Source organism: Capsicum annuum, chromosome 5 (genome assembly GCF_002878395.1).
Source record: "Capsicum annuum cultivar UCD-10X-F1 chromosome 5, UCD10Xv1.1, whole genome shotgun sequence".
Classification (NCBI taxonomy): domain Eukaryota; kingdom Viridiplantae; phylum Streptophyta; class Magnoliopsida; order Solanales; family Solanaceae; genus Capsicum; species Capsicum annuum.
Window position 1 is genome coordinate 2,571,667 of NC_061115.1, and position 25,166 is coordinate 2,596,832.

Genomic DNA, 25,166 nt, shown 5'->3' on the forward strand with positions numbered 1-25,166 from the left:
CGGATACCGGATGAGAAACCAAAAAAAAAATCCTAATGTACACACATGTTAAGTTTCGCAAATCCCATAGAATATTATTAAATTCGATCAGTGCGACAGAACTCGTGAACAATTGAACAATACATGTAAGCTTTGTTAATCCGACAGAACTTGTGAACAATTTGTTAACGTTACGTCCCACCCAACATATAGAAACAACAATAAGGGTGTGCTTGGTATGATGGAAAATATTTTCCATGGAAAATGTTTACCTCGAAAATAAGTTGGTTTTCTACTTATTTTCTCATATTTGGTTGGTGAGTGAAAAATATTTTTTGAAAAATATTTTATGGTGTTTGGTTGGTGAGTTGAAACTATTTTTTAGAAAAATATTTTCTAGTGTTTGATTGTTGAGTGAAAAAATATTTTTTTAGAAAATATTACTAACTGTTAACTAGTATATCAATGTCTCTAGTAACTCAACAATTTGTAAGAACTAATTTAAGCATAACAAATAATATCAATTTCAAATACTAAAATATTACAATCACTAAATTTAAGCAACTATTAATTAGCAAATATAGGAGACACTTTTTAATATTTTGTCAGGACAATCTCAAGATACTACAATCAATAGAAATATAACGGAACGACATGATTATTTAATCTCGTGAAACAAGTTACATCAATGACAAAATGAAATATGCAATTGACAAAAGTAACATAGGTAAGTCTTCCTCCATGCATATGAAAATAATAATACATTCAACGAACATTGGATATAGAAAAAAATCAGGCTTCACTATTTTTTATTTTAAACAGTGAAAAATTGAGGCAAAGCACAGTGAAAAATATTTCCTAGTAATGTAAATTTTTGAGAAATGTGAATTTTTTGAGCCATGTGAATACGAGTGTTGTTGGGGTAGGGAAGAGGGGTGGGGGTAGAGGTCATACGTCACATTTATCATTTTCTGGAAAATGACTTCCTTTGGTTCATGAGGGAAGTCATTTTCCCTCAAATTGAAAAAAATGAGTTGTTGTGAAAAATATTTTCCAGGAAAGATAGGAAAACATTTTAGATCATACCAAACACACCCTAAAACATGTTGTTTTCTCCAATACAAAGATGTAGATACATATTAACCTATATGAAAATGACAAAAGATTAAGTTGAGAGGGACTTAAAATTTTCAGTTTCTCCACTTGTAGAATTGAGTATACTTTTGGGACATATTTAACATGTAATGTGCACATTTTTTATTTTTTTTTGGGTTTTCTAAGGTATCTCTACGGTCGGCAGCCGTGAGACTAATTCTATGTTTTACTATTAATGCACTAAACGATAGAAAACTGATCACAGAATTTTCTCCACTGTCAGTGCACTAACGCACCGGATCCCATCGGAATGTGCACATCAACTTATCTATCAAAACTAAAAGTTTGTACACTGTTTTTTTTCCCACGCCACTGCACAAGGTTTGACTCTTCTACTATCACTCAAGTCTCAAGTCCACAATATTGTCATTTTTTCTTAGTAGTACTTATGTAAAGGGGAGTTTTGGAGTAATCGATAAAGTTATTGTTACAGGGCTGGAGCCATCTTATGGCTAGGGGGTGAACGCCTTTCAGTGAAATTTTTTGCAATTTTTATATGATTAAAATTATTTTTTTATGTATATATATGCGACTAAGAGGTCATAGGTATAAGACGTGAGAACGAAATGCAAGGTGATGCTCTATACAATAGACCCTTGTAGTCCGATCCTTCTTCAGACGTCGTGTGTAGCGGGAGATTTAGTATACCGAATTGCTTTTTTTGTTACGAGTTCGAGCAATGAAAATAAGCATTGATTCATTTTACATGTCATTATTTGTAGCGTTGGTGATAGTAGGTGGATCGACGAATAATAAAGAAGGATTGAGAGGCTTCTAGTCTGACAATCTTCTAAGAAAATGATATTGATGGTGCTCTAGACGGATCTTACATCGGAATTATCAGAAGAAAGTGAAAGACTTTCTAAGGCATATCACAAGTTCAAGACCTAGTACACTCGCTTTTGATTTCGCCCGTGACGTATTCCAATAGACTAAGTCATGAGGCCTATCGAGCTGCCGAAGTGTACAATGCACGTCATGAGTTTGGATCATGATAAATATGATATCAGAATCGGACATTGTCTCAACACGAGGCAAAACCTCAACGAGAATACTGAATTCAAAAAAATAGGTACGCTCATGACAGGGGTAGATCGATGAGTCAAAACCTCAACGAGAATACTGAATTCGAAAAAATAGGTACGCTCATGATAGAGGGTCGATCGAGAATACTGAATTCGAAAAAATAGGTACGCTCATGACAGAGGGACGATCGAGAATACTGAATTCGAAAAAATAGGTACGCTCATGACAGAGAGTAGATCGATGAGTCAAAACCTCAACGACAATACTGAATTCGAAAAAATAGGTACGTTCATGACAGAGGGTAGATCGATGAGTGGATCATCTTGAACCTAACATGTGAACTTCGTCGTTTACCGTCGGCTAATAATTAACTCAATAACTTTTTTGAGACTTAAAACCATAGAAAAGTATATTATTGTGGATATTCTTTTTTATTTTTTTGGTCCTTATATGTGGATATTCATTTATAACTTTAGTTTTTTTTTGTGTGTGTTTTTTGGACATTTTCTAACCAACTTCATTGAAAAAAAAAAATTAATAATGTGTGAGCAACATTGTCAAACTCACCATTGACGATTGGAAATTCTATTATACAAAATAATGTGTCACCTATGGGTTGTGGCGTAGTGATTAGACTGTTCTACCCCTAATCAGAGATCTCGGATTCGAGCTCTTGCGTATGAAGAAAATACTGTTGGGAGCGCTACCCCAAAATAGACTCTATAACGCGCGATCCGGATTAATCGAAACTCCAATGTGAGCACCAAACACCGCATGAAAAATCAAAAGAAAAACATATTTTTATAAGGAGCACTTTTTGCGCCTTACGTTACATAAATGCATAATAGTTAGAAATTCAATACATAAATTCATAATAGTTAGAAATTCAATATGAATATCAAATAGAAAGTGAAACTATTTAATGAACTCTTGAACCAAGAAACATAATTATGCGACAAATTTGTCAAAAATATAATTGAACTGAATTTGGACGAGTGAAAATAGGCTAAATAATATGCCATAATTCAATTTATCCGATTATTATCAAGTTTTAATTTATTTATTTTTCTAAAAACTTATTTAGTGACCAAACATAACTTATAAAAGAAGTTCTCTTCATTATGATTACGTATAATATGTCAAATCTTTTTTCGTAAGATTTTAAGATTTTTTTTCATAAGATATTTAGGTCAAGTCACTCAAACGATATGATGTGGACTGAAGAGTTTAAGTTTGGTGCACCGTTAGTGTATTTTTTTTTTATATCATCTTGTGATTTTTACCTGTTGTAGCAGGTTATCCATTTTTATATTTTACTTGAGAAATGAATGATCTGCTACAGCAAATAAAAGTTACTTGATGGTGTAAAAAAATAATACACCGACGGTGCACCAAACTTAAAATTTAATTTTATTAGGAAGAGTGGTAGAGGAATTAATTGTAATTTGTAAATTGCATATTTAATAATATTGATGCTAATTTTTATATTTTTCCTCCACAAATCATAAATATTTTTTTCTTGAACGATACTCTACGTATTATTCCAGTATATATATTTCATTATCTAAGAAGATTCTTTTTCAAAAAAAAATTTATGTAGATGATGAAGGCTTCAATTATTTTGAAAGACTCATTCTTATTGTATTAAAATTGATTTTTTTTTGCTTTTTGATCAAGATCATCCATGTACTTATAAAATAAAATTGGATATATAACATGGTTAAGTTGCTTTTTAAAATATTTTGGTATCAAATTAGGATATTCATTAATATTGATGATAATGATAAATAATTAAGGTCAATTAAAGATTATTAATTCGTACAAGTGGGCCTACCATGGAAATGTCAAAATAGTACAATGATTATAAACTAGATAATGAAGAAACACAAAATAAATAAATATAAATAGTACAAATGAATAAACCATGGCCCCAACGTGAGAATGACATAAATAAATTAAATTATTAAAGGATATGGGGCGAATGAACGAGATTTATTCACCTTTAATAAAAAATATCGACTTTGAGTCTTGAGTTATATAAGCATTATCATCTTATATGTATCGTTTTAGACAATACTCCTCTTTTGGTTTACCTTTCGATGTCAAATTTGACCCAAAATTCATATCATTACATGATATTCGAGCGCCAGGATCCTCTCATTTCCTGTTCTCGATGTACAACCTTCATATTAAATTATTCACGCGTTGTCCAATCTTGGGATCCATTTCTTTTCAAATGATACGAACCTTAAAGGCAATAAAATCTAAATTAATTGAATCAATAAATACAATTAAATATCTTATACAAGAAACTTTTACAATGCAAAATACAACTAGGCAAAAGTCTACAACAAAAAATATTACCCTAATATTATTTTATTTTCATACAAATTTTAAGTAGCAAGGAATCTAAAATCTATTGCAATTAGGAGACAACAGATTTTTTAGTTGGTTGACTGAAAATATTTTATAATAAGCATTTTATAAGGTAATTAGACAAACTACTAAACTAAAAAATGGAGAAAAATGAGCAAAAACTCCCTCTTAACTTTTTCTTGTTATATTTGGACTTAATATGCTTATTAAAAATATACGATTGAAATAATTATTTTATCAAACGACTTCTACATAAAGTATAACTATTAATATATATAGCTATTATACCATTGTATCCCTAGTAAATATGTTATTATTTACATTATGTCTTAAAATTAATTTGAAGAAAAAAATTAAAGTAAAAGGTAAAATAGAAAAAAAAATTATCTTCTCTTGATAAATCAAAAACGATAGATAAAAATAAATATTTAATTAAAAAATTAATGACAAGTAAAAATAATCGGAGAAAATATTAATTGAGCTAAAAACAAAGAAAAAAAGGACACGTCACTGTTTTGCAACCTGGAAAGGAGGAAACCGGACAAGACTGATATATATATATATATATATATATATATATGAGAATTAATTAATTCTTGGTAATATTTTAGTTTTATCAATTTTATTTAATTTTTTTTTTTTAAAAGGTACTTATTATTTTAACTTAGAACATTTTAAATGAGGAATAATTAACGAATGAAATTTGGAAAAAAACATGGAAACGGTAAAGCATGTCAGTAGTGGGGGAACATAAGAAAAACCCTGTTAGAAAGTATTTTTATCGTTATCGATAAATTTCGAATACCAAGCGATTATACACATAGAGGCATGAAAAAAAAAGAAATAAAAAGATGCAATTTTTACAAATAAGTAGAAGAATCATTTTAAGATGAACTCATTAAAAGTTCATCTAACAACTCAACACCCAAATCTTCCAAAACCAAAACATTATTATTATTATTATTATTATTATTTTCCTTTATTCCTTTTTTCCTATTTCTCCTATGTTTAACACATCTCATTTTATTTGTTGCTTTTAAAACAGCGGCTGGTGAAATTCCATCTTCACAAAAATAGTTAATATTTTCAAGTGATTCTCTAACTTTATTTATTGGAAAATTAAGTAGTGCTAATGGACCTCTCATTGTAAGTGCAGCTTGATCATATGCTAAAGCAGCTTCTTCACCAGTGTTAAATGTACCTAACCAAACTCGAATTCCATTTCTTGTTGAGTCTCTTATTTCTGCTGCATATTTTCCCCATGGTCTTTTTCTAACTCCAATGTAGTGCTTTTTTTCATTTGACCTAGTGGGGTTGCTGTCATGTGATGATGTGACCTCTTCGATGTCATGATTGTTGCTTTCTTTTGAGGAATTAGTGTCTGAGAATGACGAACTTCTTAGTAGTTGATGATCATTGTCCTCCTGGCTGGAAGAGTCAATAGTTTGTAATGGATAGTTTCCTTTCGAGGAATTAGTGTCTGAGAATGAAGAACTTCTTGGTAGCTGATGATCGTCGCTCTGGTCAACAGAGTCAACTTTCCATGCATAACATCCTTTCGAGGAATTAGTGTCTGAGAATGAAGACCTCTGGTCAACAGAGTCAACTTTCCATGCATAACATCCTTTTGAAGAATTGGTCTCTGGGAATGAAGAACTTCTTGGTAGCTGACGATCGTCGCTCTGGTCAACAGAGTCAACTTTCCATTCATAACATCCTTTCGAGGAATAAGTGTCGGAAAATGAAGAACTTCTTGGTAGCTGATGATTGTCGCTCTGGTCGACAGAGTCAACTTCCCATGGATAATTACTAAAATGTTCATCTAAGAAAAGTTGATCATTCCATGATAATGGTAATTGATCTTGAAAGAAACTAAAATTTGGGTATTGAATTTGAGGGGATGGAAATTCCATTTTTATTATAAGGAGTTTGATAAATATTTTTCATGACATTTTTCTTGCTGTTTTTTTGGTTGTAAAGAGTCTCAAAAACTCTTGGTTAACTAAGATTTATATAGAAGGTACATTGGATATGAAAGAATATCATAAGAATTTGTCATATTGTTGTAAGAACTTAATTGATTAACCTAGCTATTTATTAATGGACAATTATATATATGTGGACATGACACTTTCAATATTGTTCAAAGACTTTTCCTACTTCCCCTCTTGACTTGACTTGATCCAAAACACCTCAAGTCTTCTTCGTAAAAAAAAAAATTCTCCGTGACTTATTTTAACCTGATACGAAAAATTTAAGAAACTTAAAAAGATTTTATAATCTTAAATTAAAGTAATATTAAATATATTAAAATATTTTTTAATCTTTTATCTTAAATATATCACATGAAAAAAATTAAAATTAAAATATTATAAAAAAAAAAATGAGTTATTCTTTTTGAAATAGATTAAAAAAAATCCATTCTTTTTAATACGGAGGGGGTAACAAGTAAAATAATGGACAAGAAACTTCTTCATATTCATCCATTTGTAAAGCATAATAATCAAGGATTTAACTTCTTAACTTCTACACACTAATAATATAAATATTCTTTTATATCATCAACAAATTTTAACTAGTAATAGTACATTAACTAGCTATAATTGTTATCACATAATTCTTGAGCTTTAATTTATTTGTCTTCCTTTTTTTCTGATTCATTTCAAGAAAGATATAATTTTTCTTAGTTGACAATTCTTTAATCCTAATTTTCTATCTAACATATTTAAGATCATAGAATTAAAAGACATTTTGATATATATATATATATATATTATATTTTTTATTAAAGCTACAAAATTCAAAAATATTTTTTAATTTTTTAATGTGTCAAATCAAAATCACACAATCAGATTAAAATAAAGAGAGTTATTAATTTATATTTATCAAGAAATTCACCTATAATTAATTAATAAGTAATAAATATTCTTATAGTACCATTAATATAATTAAATATAGGGTAGGGGCCTAGTGTAAACCCTAGGAGAAGCAATACACATTATTGGTTGTACTAATTCGACACATTGTCTAAGTGACAACATTTCAATGTTCATCTTATATATGGAAGTCTCGTGAAATGTCTACATTGAATGCTTTATTAATTTATTAGTATTCCATATTTATATCAAATTAATTAACATGTCTTCACTTATACTTTTAACACTAATTATAATTAATTAATACATATTTTCACATCAATTTAATTTTTTTATTTCTTACTTGATGTTCGATTTTCCAATAAAATCTAATTAATTAATATATTTTAATAAAAATATCAAGTGTCGATTTTCCAATAAAATATAATTAATTAATATATTTTAATAAAAATATCGAGTGTAAATAAATTTTTATTCTTTATTATTTATATGCATTTTGTTTCTTTTGTGAAAAGATATGCCAAAACAAATGGGTCTCTTTCATTCTATTCATGATATTTGAAGCAAATCGAGAGTGCATGTTATAAAAGTAAATTAATTAGATATTGCCATCTTGAACCCAAAAGGAAAAAAAAAAACTACATATAATAGGTACAAAAATAGGCATTACAAGGTGAAAATCTCAATTTTTGATCTGTCGAAATATATAATTAACTCCAAAATATTCAACAAAGACATAATTTTTCTCTGTACAGATACATAATTAGCTTCTGATATATATTTTATGTTATACAAGTAAATTAATTAGATATTGCCACCTTGCACCCAAAAGAAAAAAAAAGCTACATATAATAGGTAAAAAAATAGACATTTCACGATGAAAATCTCAATTTCTAGTCTATCGAAATATATAATTAACTCCAAAATATTCAACAAAGACAACTTTTTTTTTATACACATACATAATTAGATCCTAATGTATATTTTATGTTATACAAGTGAATTAATTAAATATTGCCACCTTGCACCCAAAAGAAAAAAAAAAGCTACATATAATAGGTACAAAAATAGACATTTTACGTTAAAAATCTTAATTTTTAGTCTGTCGAAATATATAATTAACTCCAAAATATTCAACAAAGACATAACTTTTTTCTTTGTACAGATACATAATTAGCTCCTGAATATATTTGATGTTATACAAGTGAATTAATTAGATCTTGCCACCTTGCACCCAAAAGAAAAGAAAAAAAAAAGCTACATATAATAGGTACAAAAATAGACATTTTATGCTGAAAAATTTAATTTTTGGTCTGTCAAAATATATAATTAATTTTTAAAAAAAATCAATAAAAACATAACTTTTTCTTTGTATAGATACATAATTAGCTCACGATATATATTTTATATTATACAAGTAAATTAATTAGGTATTGCCACCTTGCACCCAAAAGGAAAAAAAAATAAGCTACATATAATAGGTACAAAAATAGACATTTCACGCTGAAAATCTCAATTTTTAGTCTGTCGAAATATATAATTAACTCTAAAAATATTCAATAAAGATATAACTTTTCTTTGTACAGATACATAATTAGCTCTTGATATTTTTTTTTTTGATTTTGTGTCAGTCGAGATACATAATATATTTTTTCTTTTGTAAAGATACATAATTAGCTTTTAATATTTTTTTTTTGTGATTTTGGATTCATCGAGATATATAATTAGCTTCCGATACATCAAACAAAGATACATAATTAGTTAAAATTTTTGTAATTATTTTGTAAGAGTGGACGTTTGTATAATATGATAGATTAAGGTGTATGTTTATGTTATTTTTCCTAAATTTTATTCCTAACTTTATATTTATATTGAGAAATTTACGATTATATGTAAAATTAATTTCAAAACTCAATTATTAACACAACTTATATTGCTCTCCTAAAACTGAAAATTATAAAATTTAAATTTTGAATTCACTTTTTGTTTGATAAAGTTAGGGTGTTTTTTGGTCCAATTGTAATTTATTACGTGGTAAGTGAAACATTTGTAATGACTTGACATATTAGTTGTTCTCCATCGTTAATGCATATATCTCATTTTCATATGTCTAATCAATAATTTCTCGATCAGAGATCTCGAGTTTGAATTTGAATATGATATCACTTTTATTAAAAAAAAAAAAAAAATTATTCTTGAGTATGTGATTCAAATTTAATCGTATGTGATTCAAATTTAATCGAATCTTAAATGTAAATATCGAATGACAAAAAACATTAGAAAAATTATAATATCAGTTATGATCCAATATTCGCATTCAACGCTGTAGCCTAGTGGTCAATGATGAGCACGGTTGAAGTCAGAATTTTCATTAAAGAAGTTTAGAAGTAAATATACGAACTAACCGAAAGGATTCAACATCTACTACATATATATAAAAAGTATTTTTAACCATATAGAAATAGTATAACGATAATATAATTTTTCGTCGAAAAAAGTTCAAATGAACCCCTTGATGAAAGGTGACTCCGCCCCTGTCAATGAGGTGAGTTGAGAATCTGATGTCTCAGGTTCTCTGTTTTAAACCCGAATAGAGACAAAAAAAAAATAGTGAGTGATTCTTCTCATTTGTCTTGACTTTTGTCAGAAAAAATTTTTATTCTCAATTGTGTGATTCAAATTTAATTGAATCTTAAATACAAATACCGAATGAAAAAAAAATATTAGAAAAATTATAGTATCAATTATGATCCGATATCTGCATTCAAGGGTGCAACCAAGTGGTCGATGAGGTGAATCGAGAATCTGAGGTCTCATGTCCTCAAGTTTAAATCCAAGTACAGACAAAAAAATACTAAGTGATTCACCTTATTTATCTTACTTTGATTGATAGAATTATATTTATTGATGATAGAAGATGACAATTATCTCGTGAATTTAGTTAAAACGCACAATATTTCAAATTATGTGGAATAACGAGGACGTAAAGGAATTGTCAAGCTCATTTTCATATCTCTCATTTTCATATGCCTAGTCAATCAAAATAAAGAATAAACTCAAGTGTTTTATTAGAAATTTCGACTTTTGAGGTTGGGTATCAAATCGCTTTTATTAGAAAGTGTTTTATTCTCGACTGTGTGACACGAATTTAATCAAATCTTAACTACAAATATCGAATATCGAATGTCAAAAAAACATTATGTAAATCATAGTATCAATCATGATTCGATATTTGCATCCAAGGATTTAGCTTAGCGGTCACTGAACAGTGTTGGAGTCAGAATTTTCATTAAGGGATTCGAAAATAAACATACGAACTACCAAAAGGAGTTCAACATCTAAAATATATACCTAAAAAAAATTAACCATATAAAAATAATATAAAGATAGTACTCCGTATAATTTTCCATCAAAAAAGGATTTATTCGAACCCCATGGATGAAAAGTGGCTTCGCTCCCGAGTCGATTTTGATAGACAGAATTATCTAATATTTGTTGCTGGTGAAAGGTGATAGGTACCCCGTAAATTTAATCTAGGTATGAGAAAGCTAACCCTAACAACACGATTATAAAATAAGATGGGAGATGACAGATAACTCGTAAATTTAATTTAGGCGAAAGTGAACCCTAACATCACGAGTATAAAATATGATAGGAGATGACAGATATTTCATAATTTAATTTAGATATGCGAAAGCTAATCCTAACACCACAATTATAAAATAAGATAGAAGATGACAGATATTTCATAAAGTTAATTTACATATGCGAAAGTTAATACAAACATCGCGATCATAAAATAAAATAAATTATGATCCCATATTTCAAATCACGTGGAATAAAGAGGACGTAGACGAATTGCCTAGCTCTTAAGATGTATGTTTTAATTTTAATTTTTTTTTTGACTATGACTAAATCTAGAAGCTAATAGTTGCTAATTAAATTTTAATTTTTCTCCTACTTTTATACTAGGATTATCATTTCCTATTAGTAAAGAGAAAGACTATGATTAGTCGCATCAAATATTTAACAAAAAATATAATAAATACATGACGTGTTTTGAAATAGATAAAGTTAATGACAAATATGATCCTTTATTATAGAGGGTAAGTTTAAAATAATTTCTCGAAAAATACTCAAAAAAATATCTGAATTTTGATCGGATTTGCAATTGAGCATACTGAATTTTGTGGGGGTCTTATTGTCCATGTAAACTTTTTAAAAGTGGATTTAATTCTCCCCGAAATATTGTACCTTGTTTTGACGGCTGACGGTGTAATACACGCGCCAATCTCGTTTTTACACGTGTTTTTTTTTTAAATAAATTTTATTTACTTTCTTCTCCATTCTTATTCTTTTCATCAATTTTCATTATTTTTTCACCAAAAAAATGATTTCTAATTCTTGAAATTTGACTTTTATTTAGTTCATACAATTTATTTTTTTCAAATTTCAAATTCAAATAGAAAACTTTCTTCAATAATTGTATTCAAATCGAGTGGAACACTTTTTCAAAGTTTCTTAATTATGCCCAAATGCCAGCGGCAATGGTGGAATTAATTCTCTCCAGATTTGATAAAGATTTGATTTTTTCTCGATAACGTAAAAGCTGATTAGTTTTTTAATTTTGCGATAATTTTTCTTTTTCAATTTAAAATTGGGTCAAATTGATGGAAATGAATTGGGTGTGTTGAAGATAAAAGAAAGAAGCATCATTGGAGCACCATTGAAAAGAAGAAAGAAAGAAGAGAAAGAATGCAAAACAAAATCAGAAAATTGAGGGGTTATTTGACAAAAAAAAAAGAAGGTTTTAAACTTTTTTAATACTCTCACGAGCCTTATGCGCGTGAATTACACGCACTTGTCCAAGTGACAGATACATGTCATTAAAATACGAAAAAAGAAGTCTAGATGAGTAATAGGACCCCCGCGAAGTTTAGTATGCTCAACTACAAATTCGATCAAAGATTCTGAGTATTTTTCCTAATTTCTATCTTTGAGCAATTTTGATCCTTCACTATAATTAATTATTTTTCCATCATTAAATCACTTTAATTATAATGAGTTGATATGATTTGGCACTTTGATGTGTACATCCTATAACAAATACAACCATACGAGTAAGTTTTTAATTGGTTTAAATCTTAATCCACTTTTAACACATCAATTATTCAAAATTAGAATTAATAAAGTAACATCATTATTACTATAATCTACAATGTTGAGAAAAATCAATATAGGTGAGATTAGTTTGGTGCACTTGAAATAATCAACGTGTAATAATTCTTCTAGTAATTATTTTTACTTGTGTAATTATATTAACTTTATGTGAAGTCACTAATTTGTTGACTTTTAAAAATGAATTAAATTAGTGATTAGTCTAGAAGGAGGTATTAACGTAACAAATAAAATTGTTGTTCTGTGACCAGGAAGTTACGAGTTCGATACGTGGAAACTAGGACTAGACATATTTTGGTTTAAACTGTAAAAACTGAAAAACTGAAAAACTGAACCAAAATTTAATTTTGATTTTTCGGATTGGTTTCGATTTCAAATTTTAGAAATTTGGTTAAATCATTTGGTTTTTGGATTTTCAAAAAGAAAAATCAGATAAACCAATAATCAAAATTATATAAATTATATATTATAATTTTTATAACTATATATTTTATTATATATGTAAATATATCGACAAAAAAGAAGCGTTTTTTCGCACAGTTTGCTCATAGTGCAGGTTCCACTTATGGCCAAGTTCTTCACGAAGGTAGATTTGCACAAAGGATATTACTAAGTGCGCATAGCCGAAGGAGATGAGCCTAAGACCACGTGTGTAAGAAGGTATGGAGCGTTCGAGTGGCTCGTGATGCCGTTCGGTAAGGCACCAGCCATGTTAGCGCGAAGTGGTCGGGTTCACTCCTTCTAGAGAAGGGATTCGTGTACTGATTGCCTGCCTTAGCTTCTATATCCCTCACTCGATAGATCGTAATTTGTTAGAATGAATTCCTTATATAATATAATCAAATATAATATAATCTAATATAACATATAAATATATAAATTATAAATCATTTAGTAACCCTAAATCCTAATATACTGCTTTGCTTTAGACCCTAACATTAACGTGAAGGCTGCAACGGCGCTCAACCATCCTCAGTTCGTCAGTTCATTTGAAATTTTAACATCGCCAACGACTGTCGGCAGTCGTTTGCTCAGTTCTTCACTGTAGTCGGCAGTCGTTGCCGAGTGCGGCCACCGCCGTCACACCAACAAGGATGACTCAACGAGGTCGATATTTATGGTTATTTCATGCGTGTTGAATTAATTATATTTGAAAATAAAAAATAGGCTTGAAAAAAAATATTTTTCTAGAAAAATCATCAATTTTAAATGCTCACTATTTCAATCTTTAAAATTGAAATAAAAATCTGAAATAATCGAACCGAATTTGTAAAAATCGAACCAAATTGAAATAATTTTGATTTGGTTATGATTGTCATTTTCGTCAATTCGAAAATTAAAAAACTGAACCAATATTCAACAATCAAACCAAACAAACCGAATGCCCACCCCTGATGGAAACAAATTTGTACGATGAACCCTCATAGTTCATTCCTTCCATAAACTTCATACATAATGAGTCTAATAAAAGTTAAAGACATCATTATCAATTAGATTATAAATTGATTTGTTTAGTCCAAAATTAGATACGCAAGCACTTAGCTCAAAAATAAAAAGGTCGGTAATTCTTTTTATTAAGTACTCTTTTGTTTGTCCAATTTATCCATCATAATATATCTTTTCTCGCGTTTCGCTTATTGCATTATTTGTATTTTTTTTTTTTTATAGACTTACACTATCTTCTGTGTTAGTTGATATATTTCTTCACTATTTCTTCTTCTTTATACTTGAAATTTCTATATTTGAGATTTTGAGTTGAGAATCTTTCGAAAACAGTCTGATCACCTCTATAAGGTAGTGATAAGGTTTGCGTATAGTCTAACCTTTCTGAACATTACTTGTGGAATTTCAGTGGATATGTGAAATTCTAACATATTGTGATAATAGAGTTGAAGGCTTCTAAATGTGAAACTCAAATAAGTTTGATGAAATTTGGTACTTTTAAATGTGACACTTCAACATAGTGTGATGAAGTTTCAAACTTTTATAAGTGAAAGTCTAATACAATGTGTAGGAGTTCAAAAACAATGTCTAAATATGAAAACTCCAATTTTTTTTTCCATCCGATGTTCAGTATCCATATTGAAGTCTCGACTAATTTATATCGCGCGTTGCAGGGCCCATTAAGGTGGCAGTACTCCCAACAGAGTTTTTTTCATACCCAGGGTCGAACCCTCGACCTCTGGTTAAGGGTGGAGCAGCCCATCAACTGCACCACAACTCATGTTGGTCAAAACTCCAACATATTAAAGTAACTGTGTTGAGGCTTTCACATTTAACTAGAAATATTTTTCACTAGATTTTATTTTTCTATTTAAACTAACTATTTCTAAATTACGTTTCAATCGATGGCCTCCCCAGTATAATCTTACAAATGGGATCTAGAGAGGCCATGCAGTGCGTACATAAATCTTGTCTCTATCTTGGAGAAGTAAAGATATTGCTTTCGATAAACCCCGATTTATCAAAAAAAAAAAAAAAAAAAAAAACTTGTCCTTATGTAAGATTAAGAAAAATGTGTTGGACCCAATCAAGTAAAAGCTTTGAAAATCAAACTTTCCAAGTCAAAATTGACACATAATTATTAATCCAATTCTAAAAGCCTTATCCATAATTTGGCCCATGAACTTCTTGCATAAATAATTACTAGTTTTATATCACTAAAATGTAGAATAATATAAATTCAAGTACATATTTCACTACAAAATTGAGCTAGAAGACTATTCTATTCTATTCTTTTTAAAATAATAGAATCTTGTAAAAACTGCTACATACTATATATTTGACAAATATATATATATTTGAAACATATTATCTTTTGTTAAAATACAGAAGTTTCAATATAAAATTGTTCCCCTTTTCTTTTTTCAATTCCTTCTTTTCATTCTACTTAGGTTGTGGAAACAATCTGAACTCTCGACAGAATATAAAACAGGATCACAGTCCTGTGTAAACACTTCAACGAACTCATGTGGACGCTCCTCGGTCTGAGGATAATCACTCAAATATACATGTTGATGTCGTTGACTTCTACTTATGTTAGTTTGGAGGTCCAACACTTTAAATGTTGGCCCATAAGCCCATTTTTGAATATCCTAAAGTCTAGTTTGGAGGTCCAACACTTTAAATGTTGGCCCAACTCATTCTAGATAATTGGTGATTCAGCCCATGATATATAAGCCCATTTTTAAATATCCTAAAGTCTCAAAGAACAAGTCGAGCTGTGCAAGGACGCGGGGATATAGCAAGTAGCAGCAAGGTTCTCCCCTTAGGACCGGCTACAAGAAGTTTGCCACTCTAATAGAAAGAAAGGGTAAGCTCTCTGTTATTTGCTTGCAATGCTATGCCTATCAAAGTTGGCGAAGGCTTCTGCAACCTTAGACTCGTTACATTGTTCGACCGAACTCGTTGGCTCCGCGTCCACCAAAAGTCGACAACCCTTGTCACTGTCAGAATTTTGGTACTCTCTCAATAACTTCAATAGTTCACTGAAAGCCTTTGGTGTAATAAACCGCAAGCCCTACAAAAAGAAAGACATATAAAATAATGAATTAATTAATAAACAAACAATTGTCATGATGTATTCATTGAGCGAGTGATCTATGTACACACCACCTTCGATCCAGACCAAACTTATGAAATTACACTGAATATGTATTCATTGTTTTTGTTACTCTACTAGGCGCGAGTTGCCGCCACTGGTGCCTAGTCATGGTTTACTTGAGTTGAGACTCTATCGGAAACAATTACCTCTCTACCTCACAAGGCTAACTACCTAGTAAGATCTACATGCACACCACCCTCCCGAGACCCTATTTGTGACATTATTTCTCCAGTCGCCGAGGATTGTCGAACCAGGGGCGGATCTAGGGGTGGGGTGGGGTTCTTGGGAACCCAGTAACTTTTGTGTATATAAGAATTATAAGCTGTAAATCCATAAACAAAGTGTGTTGCTGGTCCAGCGGAGGAAACGTAACCCACAAACTTCAAATCCTGAATCCGCCTCTACCGGAAACCCTACTCTTCTCCACCACACTATCATGTCTTGAGGTACACATCATTGTGCCATGTTTAAACCATAGCCACCCTTTTGATTTCTTAGCCCTAATAATTTGCAAATCATGGCCCTTTTTTCACTACTAGCCTCTATGTAGTGATTTAACTCCTTTGATATTCTCTCAATCTCATACTTATCAAGAAGGGACATATTATTATTCTCATCATCATGAATTGGAACAATAATATTTTGTGATGGTTTTCTTATGTGAGAAGACAAAGGAGATGAAGACTCCATTTCTTGATAGAAAAAAAAAATATATTGGATTTTAGAAATGGAATATGTGGTACTAATTAAGTTTAATTTATATAAGGAAAGTTGGTTTCTATCATATGGTGTCCACACTAAATTTGCATGGCTTTGGTAGGTGAGAAGCTTCCTTGAGTCGGAATGTAGCGAAAATAATTTTTTTATCTCGCAAAATAGCAATAAAATCTACATACATTTCCTTTAGACTCTGCAGTTCGTATTTATGAAACTGCACAGAATTATTATTGTTGTTACCTGAGTAGCTAAGAATATTCGATTGACGAAAGGTCTAAAATATTGAGTGTGTCGATATAATTTCATGTATCAGAAGTTTAATCGTACGAATTCTTCTGAAATAAATCATGTGAGTTTGGTTCAAAATAAATGGCGTAATATATAATGTATGTGGTAACATCATTAATCTTAATATAAACTCATACACGAAAAAACTATTGAGTATGCGAATAAAATATCTAATATTAAAGTTGATAAGAATAATAATTTAAGGTATATAGTCTTCTAAATGATGTGTGGTTTATTAAATGAATAAAAACTGTACAAAGCATATTGATTATTCAAAGAAAATAATATGACAATTTGAATATTAAAATGTGCTTAAATTATTAATTATAACGTAAGATTCCATGTCAATATGAATTAATTGATTAAGATGGAAATGTATTGTATACTTTATAATAATGTAAAGGTGCTGAAATAATTGGTACGGCATGTTGTCTTATTTGTCTAATTGTTTGTTAGCGTCCATTGGAAGAATATTGTGTGATTTATACTGTTTTTTTTTTTTTTAATCTCAATTTATGTGTCACATTTTTTTTTAATTCTGAAAATAATATATAAGTACTTTTTCTAAACAACGGTATGAATTTAAACGGAAAAAGTATTAATTAAAATATATTTATCATATGTAGGATATACGCAAACCTAATCTTACCTTATAGAGGTAGATTAATTGTTTCCGATAGATTCTCAGCTTCAAGATAAAAATAGTCTATATAAGAAGTACTGAAAATAAAAGAAACAACATGCAGTTCTAAACACAACAGAAAGTAGCTAAACAATACTCCAACGAAATACTACTATAATCAAACTATACGAAACAACAAATAGTAACAGAAGTTGAAGAACAAGAAATAAGAATAAAGTTAAGACTAAGGAATCAACAATCATATAATACACTCCTACTTACTAGTACGACTGCAATTAACTTACTTATTATTCTTCTATCTTAATTCGTATATTTCATACTATCCTATATAAAATCATGTCCTCGATAACCTGCAGCTAGCCAATTTATCCATATTGATTATTAAACAAATAATTTGTTGTGGCAGTCGGCTGTTGTTTAGTCTAAGTGGTTATTAAACAAAAGTATATAGAGTATAATAATAAGCCATTAATTAGGTGTAATCTTGAATTAAACTTAATTAATTATGCCAAAAGATAAATGACAAGAATAAAATACATACTATTCCAATCAAGTGCCAAACATTTTTGTTTCAATTAATAGCACTATATATGGTCTATATAAATCTGTAATAATTAATAAAGTTTTATTACATTGTGTTGTCATTTTATAATCATATCCACACAATTTTATTTCTTTGATGAGTAAAGATTTTAGGAAAATATACTTGTGCATAAATTTATAATATTTAATCTTGATTTATTAACATGTATTCTCATCTCAATAAATCATCACTTAACTATAGGAAAGTTTTACAAGTGATGATGGCCCTGGTCAAACTATTTAGGTATTGTCCATTTTCAGCGGCGAATTCAGAATTTAGGAGTCATGGATGTTCGGGAGTTTAAACACATATATTGATATCCAAAGCTTTAAGATTTCGTACGAAAATCAAAAACACCCGACTATCTTTATGGTTTCACGGGTGCTTTTTTCCATCTAATATCAATTTTTATGCATTTATACCTACTCTGCGTCAGATTTAACGGGTGCCAATGCACCAATATTTTTTACCTAGGTCCGCCGCTATCCATTTTGGACTTATGCCCGCATGTATCTGTCCGTTGGGTTTTAACCCAAAAGACGCCTCAACAGTTGATTTTAAACTCATTCCCAATTTTCTTTTCTCATTTCGACGTGGGCTTTACCTAAGGTGTAGTATGCACTCCTTCTTTAAAGACTTGCCCTCCGTCACGTGTGTTACTTACATTATTTTGATGTAAACACCGATGCTAGTAAGTATTTGTCAAATATAGAAGTTTAACTTTTGGGAAACAACATAAATTCCGACAGTTTGGAGCTTAATTATAAAAAATTCTCATATTTCGCATAATTACTGAAAATTCCGATTTTGGGTCTGTCGAGATGCATAATTAGCTCCTGATACATCCAACGAAGATGCATCTTTTCCTTTATAAAGATACATAATTAGCTCCCGATACATTTTTTTTTATTTTGAGTCTGTCGAGATACATAATGCATCCAATATAGATACATTTTTTCGTGTAATCGACATATCTTTTTTCGATTTTGTGTCCGTCGAGATACATAATTAGCTCCATGATACATCCAATGAAGATATATAGTTAGTTGAGGTTTTTGTAATTACTTTATAACGGTGAAAATTTGTGTAAATAGGATAATTTAAAGTGTATATTTATGTCATTTTTCCTAAAGTTTTCTAATCTCCTTGCTAAGTTGGGCTTCATATAGCAAACCTCTTGAGTCCACAAAGCCCATGAACCAAAACTTGGTCCAAATCCAAGTGTGTTGTTGTACCTTCATTTAGCCCAAACAACACTAAGTTGTAGCCCAAGAAAGAAAATAGCTAAGTTGATCGGACTCTCCAAAAATGTTGCCGTACCTGTGTCAGGTCCTTCAAAAATACATTGTTTTGGAGGATCCGGTGACACACACACGTCGACGTTTTTGAAGAGTTCGAACAACATATGAACAATCCGCAAATACAACCTCTTGTAGAAATTCAAGATAAGATTGCGTATATAGGAACCTTCACGGCCCCAACAATTCCCCATGCCCCCATGCAAAGCAAAAACTTTGGTGCACCGATCTGCCGTTTAATCTTATGTAAAGGAAACATTAAAACCACCAACATGGGTTGTGGTGCAGTGATGGGACTACTCCACCCTTAACCAGAGGTTTCGGGTTCGAGCCTAGGGTATGGAGAAAATTCTGTTGGGAGCGCTACCCCCTTAATGGGCCCTGCAACACACGATCCAGATTAGTCGGGGCTCCAATGTGGTACCGGACACCAAGTGAGAAACCACAAAAAAAAAAAAAAATTAAAACCAAACAAAGCTAAAAGAGAAACGGAACATACTTGTAAGTTAAACCCTTCCATATTGTTATTAATAAGATTAAAAGTGTTATTTTTAACAACATTGCCAAATCATATAGGCAATGAACTCAGCCTTGCTGAGTATAATACAAAATGGAAACTTAGAAAACAACATAATGTATATCAAAATGGCTTAGCTATATAAGGGTTGTTAAAGACATTCAATTCTTTCTCCAAATGTTGCACCTCGAAAAATAGTTCATCGAATCCTCAAGAAAGTAGTACGCGTTCAAGGGTTCCAGAGGATGGTAGTCTGGGCGATCATGGAAGTCACTATGTATGGATCCATGTTCGATGCAGGCCTCCTGTCCTCAAAGTATCCCTTACCTTCTTTCTCCGTATCTCTTCCCACACGAATGGATGCACCACGGTTAGCAACGCCCTAGACAATACAAACACATCAAAAATGAGATACAGGGTGTATACACTAAAAAAGGGCAACCCGGTGCACTAAAGCTATTGCTATGCGTGGTGTCTGGGGAAGGGCCCCACCACAAGGGTGTATCATACGCAGTCTTACCTTGTATTTCTGCCAGAGGCTGTTTCAAGGCTTGAACCCGTGACCTTCCGGTCACATGGCAGCAACTTTACCAGTTACTCCAGGGCGTATACACTGACAGTATAAAAGACTATATGTAGTTTCATCGTACCCATTTGAACGTGTTGATGTCAGCTGTTTCGTGTCTTCCAGTAAGACGACGCTCGTTGCCTTCACCATATGCTTCAATGTGCTCTTTGTGCCTAAGTCCAAGCTTCTCAATAGCCTTCTTGATAACTTCATACCCTCCCTCTTTCCTCATCGACTTAGTACTGAATAAAAAACATCCGAAATTTTAATTTCAATCATCGCGCAGTTGAATATGAAATGTCATTAGTTATTAGTACTACTCTACCTATAGTTTGTATGAGCGCCCGCTCCATTCCAGTCACCCTGACAATCGACAAGGTAAAAAACCGAGTATTTGAAGGTGAAACTGAAGAAGATACGTATTTGGTTTCAATGAGTATACAAAATTGTGATCATACCGGAATAGGTTTGGGGTCGAATGACACTACAACTCCAGCAATCTCACAAATCCTCTGTATAACAACCAAAAAATCGACACATTTAAGAGAAATGAATTGATATTTAGTCTAAATTTATCGATAACTTGAGCTACATTACCTCAAGAATGTAACGCGCTACCCATAGCTCATCACCTGATGCAATGCCAACCGAAGGTCCAACTTGAAATTCCCACTGCAAAAGTTCAAATAATCGTTCAAACTAAGGCAGAGGCGAATCTAAAGTAGGTTCTGAACTATTGGTACGTATTATGTTAAGACTCGTTCTGAACTCACTGACTCTAGATTCTCGATTTGCCTACCTGTCCGGGCATCACTTCTCCGTTGATACCACTAATGTGAATCCCAGCATAGAGACAGGCTTTGTAATGAGCATCAACAATATCGCGACCAAATGCCTTTCCGGCTCCAATTCCACAGTAGTATGGTCCCTAAAATCGGTCATAAAAATTAGTCGACTTCATCAGAAACCGCCATAGGACAAGGGAAAATCCGAATTCTCCTATGACAAACAACAGTTAAAATGTATAATGAAGTGATCATGTAGTCTTAAAACAAAAGGGAAATTGTTCACATTTTTCTTATACAATGTTCGAACACAACTTAATTGTCCCTTAGGGGACATCTGATAAAATTGGAACGATACATAGAAGATGTTGTAGTCTTATGTTGTTTGGATCCTCCAAAAATGTTGGTCTAACCGTGTCGGATTAAATATAGTACCTCTTTTATTCTATTTTTTTTTTCTTTCATGTGAACATAAATCTAAATTAGGTACTAACAACAAATGCTTGAAAACTATGTCGTTCGAAACCTTCAGAAATGCTGTCGCACCCTGATTGGAGGATATCCGATAAGGATACATAAGAATTTTTGAAAAATCCGAGCAACATATCTCGAAAAATGTGGGAAAAAAGTTGGGTGAATAAATTTACCTGTGGTCCAGGAAAACCACCAATAGGCCATCCAAGTGGCCAATTAATATCCTTTTGGAGTAAGGTGTATTCTTGCTCAAGACCATACCTAATTTACACAATTTATCAAACAATTAAGAAATTTCCAAAATGATATACTACAGCAATAACAATAACAATATATCCAGTGTAATCCTATCCCTCATTAACGTCGGCGTCGCATGAGTCTGATTAGCCCAAAAGCACACGACCAGGTCCAAGACAAGCACGACTTTCCAAAATGATATACAACAACAATAACAATATATTCAGTATAATCCCATTTTTCATTAATGTTGGCATTGCATGAGCTTGACTAGCCCAAAAGCGCACGACCAGGTCCAAGACAAGCACGACTTTCCAAAATGATATCGAGAATAAAGAGTAAAACATCTAGTACCCCTGAACTCTGACCAAATTTGCTACGACACACTCCAACTTCACATGGGTCTTATTACTCTCAGAACTTAATTTTAACGCATTTTTGTCACCCTTTTGAGCTGACGAGACACCTTTTGTCAACCTTTTTAGCTGACGTGATACTTTTGACGTGGACCCCATTTTATGTAATAAAAGTGTTACGTCAGCACAAAAGGTGACAAAAATATGCTAAAATTAAGTTCTGGAGGGTAATAACAGCCCTGCGAAGTTGGAGTGTGTCGTATCAACTTTGATCATAGTTCGGGGGTACTGGATGCTTATCTCGAGAATAAAAAATTCTAATTTGAACGATAAATTGAATATATCAATATTTACGTAAGCTAATCCGAACACCATCGTAACAAAAAAAAAAAAATTGTGAATACCAAGGTTCCTCAGCAACAACATTAGGATTGCTGAAAATCTTTGCAGCATTGTGCCTCTTGTTTGTTGGAATTGGTTCACCAGCTGGGGTGTAACAATCACATATAACCTTTAAATAAAAAAAAAAAAAAGAATTAAAAAATGTTAGATACGATTTAACTTATATATACTGATAGCATAAAGAATTTTCATGCTATCTGTGTCTTTTAACATGTTGCAGTCTATGTTGTTTGGATCCTTCAAAAATGATGATACAGTCGTGTCGAATTCTTAAAAATGAACTAGTATAACTTTTGAAGGATCGGACAAAATACTCCGCGCATTCTAGGAGAATTTTAGTAATATACGACTTGTTATTTTATATATACCGTCAATATATAAAAGTTAAACTATAAAAAAAAAAAAATTGTTTTACTCACCAAAATATTGTTGCCCCTCCTAAATGGATCCTTGAAAATTGCTTGAGGACTGTATCATCAAATTACAATAAGTGACATTTCAGATAATTGTCTTTGTAAATATAGGGATGAAAATGGAGCGAGACAGGGCAGGTCGAGTCAGGCTTAAGTCGCAAAAATTTCAATCTGACCCGTAACAACTTTTGTATATTTTCAATACGCCCCGCCCGGTCCCACTTAACAAATTTTGAATATTAAAAAGAAACTTACTATAGTATCACTTCACTATCTTCACCAGGAGCTTGACCAGTACTAGAACCATCATAATTCCATTTTGGAAGCTTTGAAGGATCATTAGCAAGACCAGAAATTGTCTTTATATATATATATATAAAAAAATAAAAAAATTTAGAGTTCTATATGTATTAGCAAAAACAAAAATAAATATTTATACAACTATGTTATATAAAATAAATATATAAATTGAAAAGATTTATTACCCTGGCTTTGCTCCTAACATCCATTCCTGATCCACCAATCCTGTTTTTTCAAAAAAAAAAAAAAAACAATATGACAGACAAAAAATAATATTACTAACCAAAATTAAACAATTAATCAAAAAACAACATATCATATTAACAGTAAACAAAGTATATTTTTCTCAAAATTATCACTAAGTTCGATGCGCTAAAGCTTCCACTATATACACGGTTCGGGAAAGATTCGAACCACAAGAGTTTACCAGTTACTCCAAGACTCCATTTCCGAGTTCAAAATACCAATGTACATAATACTTGAGTGTAATGAAAATCTTTATAAGTCTATATATGTATTCAAATATCTATTCAGAACTCAGTAAACTGTCTTTTCTTTTGTAATTCAAAATGCGTAAACTTAAAATCTGAACTCTACCTCAAATATTTTTCTCATATTTATTCAGAACCTAGTAAACTGTCTTTTCTTTCGTAATTCAGAATGCGTAAACTCAAAATCTGAACTCTACCTCAAATATTTTTCTCAAAATTATCATTAGTTGATAAGAGAAACAAGAATCTTTTTACGTTCGATGCAATAAAGCTTCCACTATATGTACGGTTCCGGGGAAGAGCCGAACCACAAGGGTTTACCGGTTACTCCAAGACTCCGCTTCCGAGTTCAAAATACCAATGTACATAATACTTGAGTGTAATGAAAATCTTTATAAGTCTATATATGTTTTCAAATATCTATTCAGAACTCAGTAAACTGTCTTTTCTTTCGTAATTCAAAACTCATAAACTCAAAATCCGAATACATAACCAAATACATATATTAAGGGATGAAAAAAAGAAAACTAACCATATATATTCAGCAATAATTTTCTCAGTGGAATCAGAAAGATTAAGATTAACAAGATCAGAAAGATTAGCCATTATGAAATAGAAATACTTTTCAAAAATTAACTTATAGGAAAGAGTTGAAAATTTGTTGAATGAGAAAATTAAATGTGAGAAAGAGAAGTAGTTTGTTCTGTTTATATAGGCAGCTTGAGAAAGTGTTGGTTGTATAAAACTATTCACAATTATTATTTTACTTGTTTCCGTACGGTGTTCGATATGTACATTGGAATTCATCTAAATATAAATACACACCAAGAAATCTCATATTAAATTTAAAGTGTTCCCTAACAAAGACGACTATGTATTCGGACTCAAAATTTTCTTCCA

At 31.0% G+C, this 25,166-nt stretch overlaps 2 protein-coding genes across 2 annotated transcripts; both read right to left on the reverse strand.

Moving 5' to 3' along the window:
- Nucleotides 1-5,393: 5,393 nt before the first annotated feature.
- Nucleotides 5,394-6,661, reverse strand: LOC107872267 (ethylene-responsive transcription factor 1B). Its single transcript, XM_016719027.2, has one exon. It carries the CDS (start codon nt 6,447-6,449, stop codon nt 5,421-5,423), a length of 1,029 nt encoding a protein of 342 aa, XP_016574513.1. The 5' UTR covers nt 6,450-6,661; the 3' UTR covers nt 5,394-5,420.
- Nucleotides 6,662-20,222: 13,561 nt separating this feature from the next.
- On the reverse strand, nt 20,223-25,070 carry LOC107870135 (glutamine synthetase cytosolic isozyme 1-1). The gene is made up of 12 exons (XM_016716564.2): nt 24,799-25,070; nt 23,961-24,000; nt 23,731-23,834; nt 23,482-23,530; nt 23,065-23,171; nt 22,241-22,328; nt 21,608-21,736; nt 21,406-21,480; nt 21,267-21,320; nt 21,134-21,171; nt 20,891-21,050; nt 20,223-20,622 (listed from the first exon to the last, which is right to left on the reverse strand). Exons 1-12 carry the CDS (start codon nt 24,870-24,872, stop codon nt 20,470-20,472), a joined length of 1,071 nt encoding a protein of 356 aa, XP_016572050.2. The 5' UTR covers nt 24,873-25,070; the 3' UTR covers nt 20,223-20,469.
- Nucleotides 25,071-25,166: the final 96 nt, after the last annotated feature.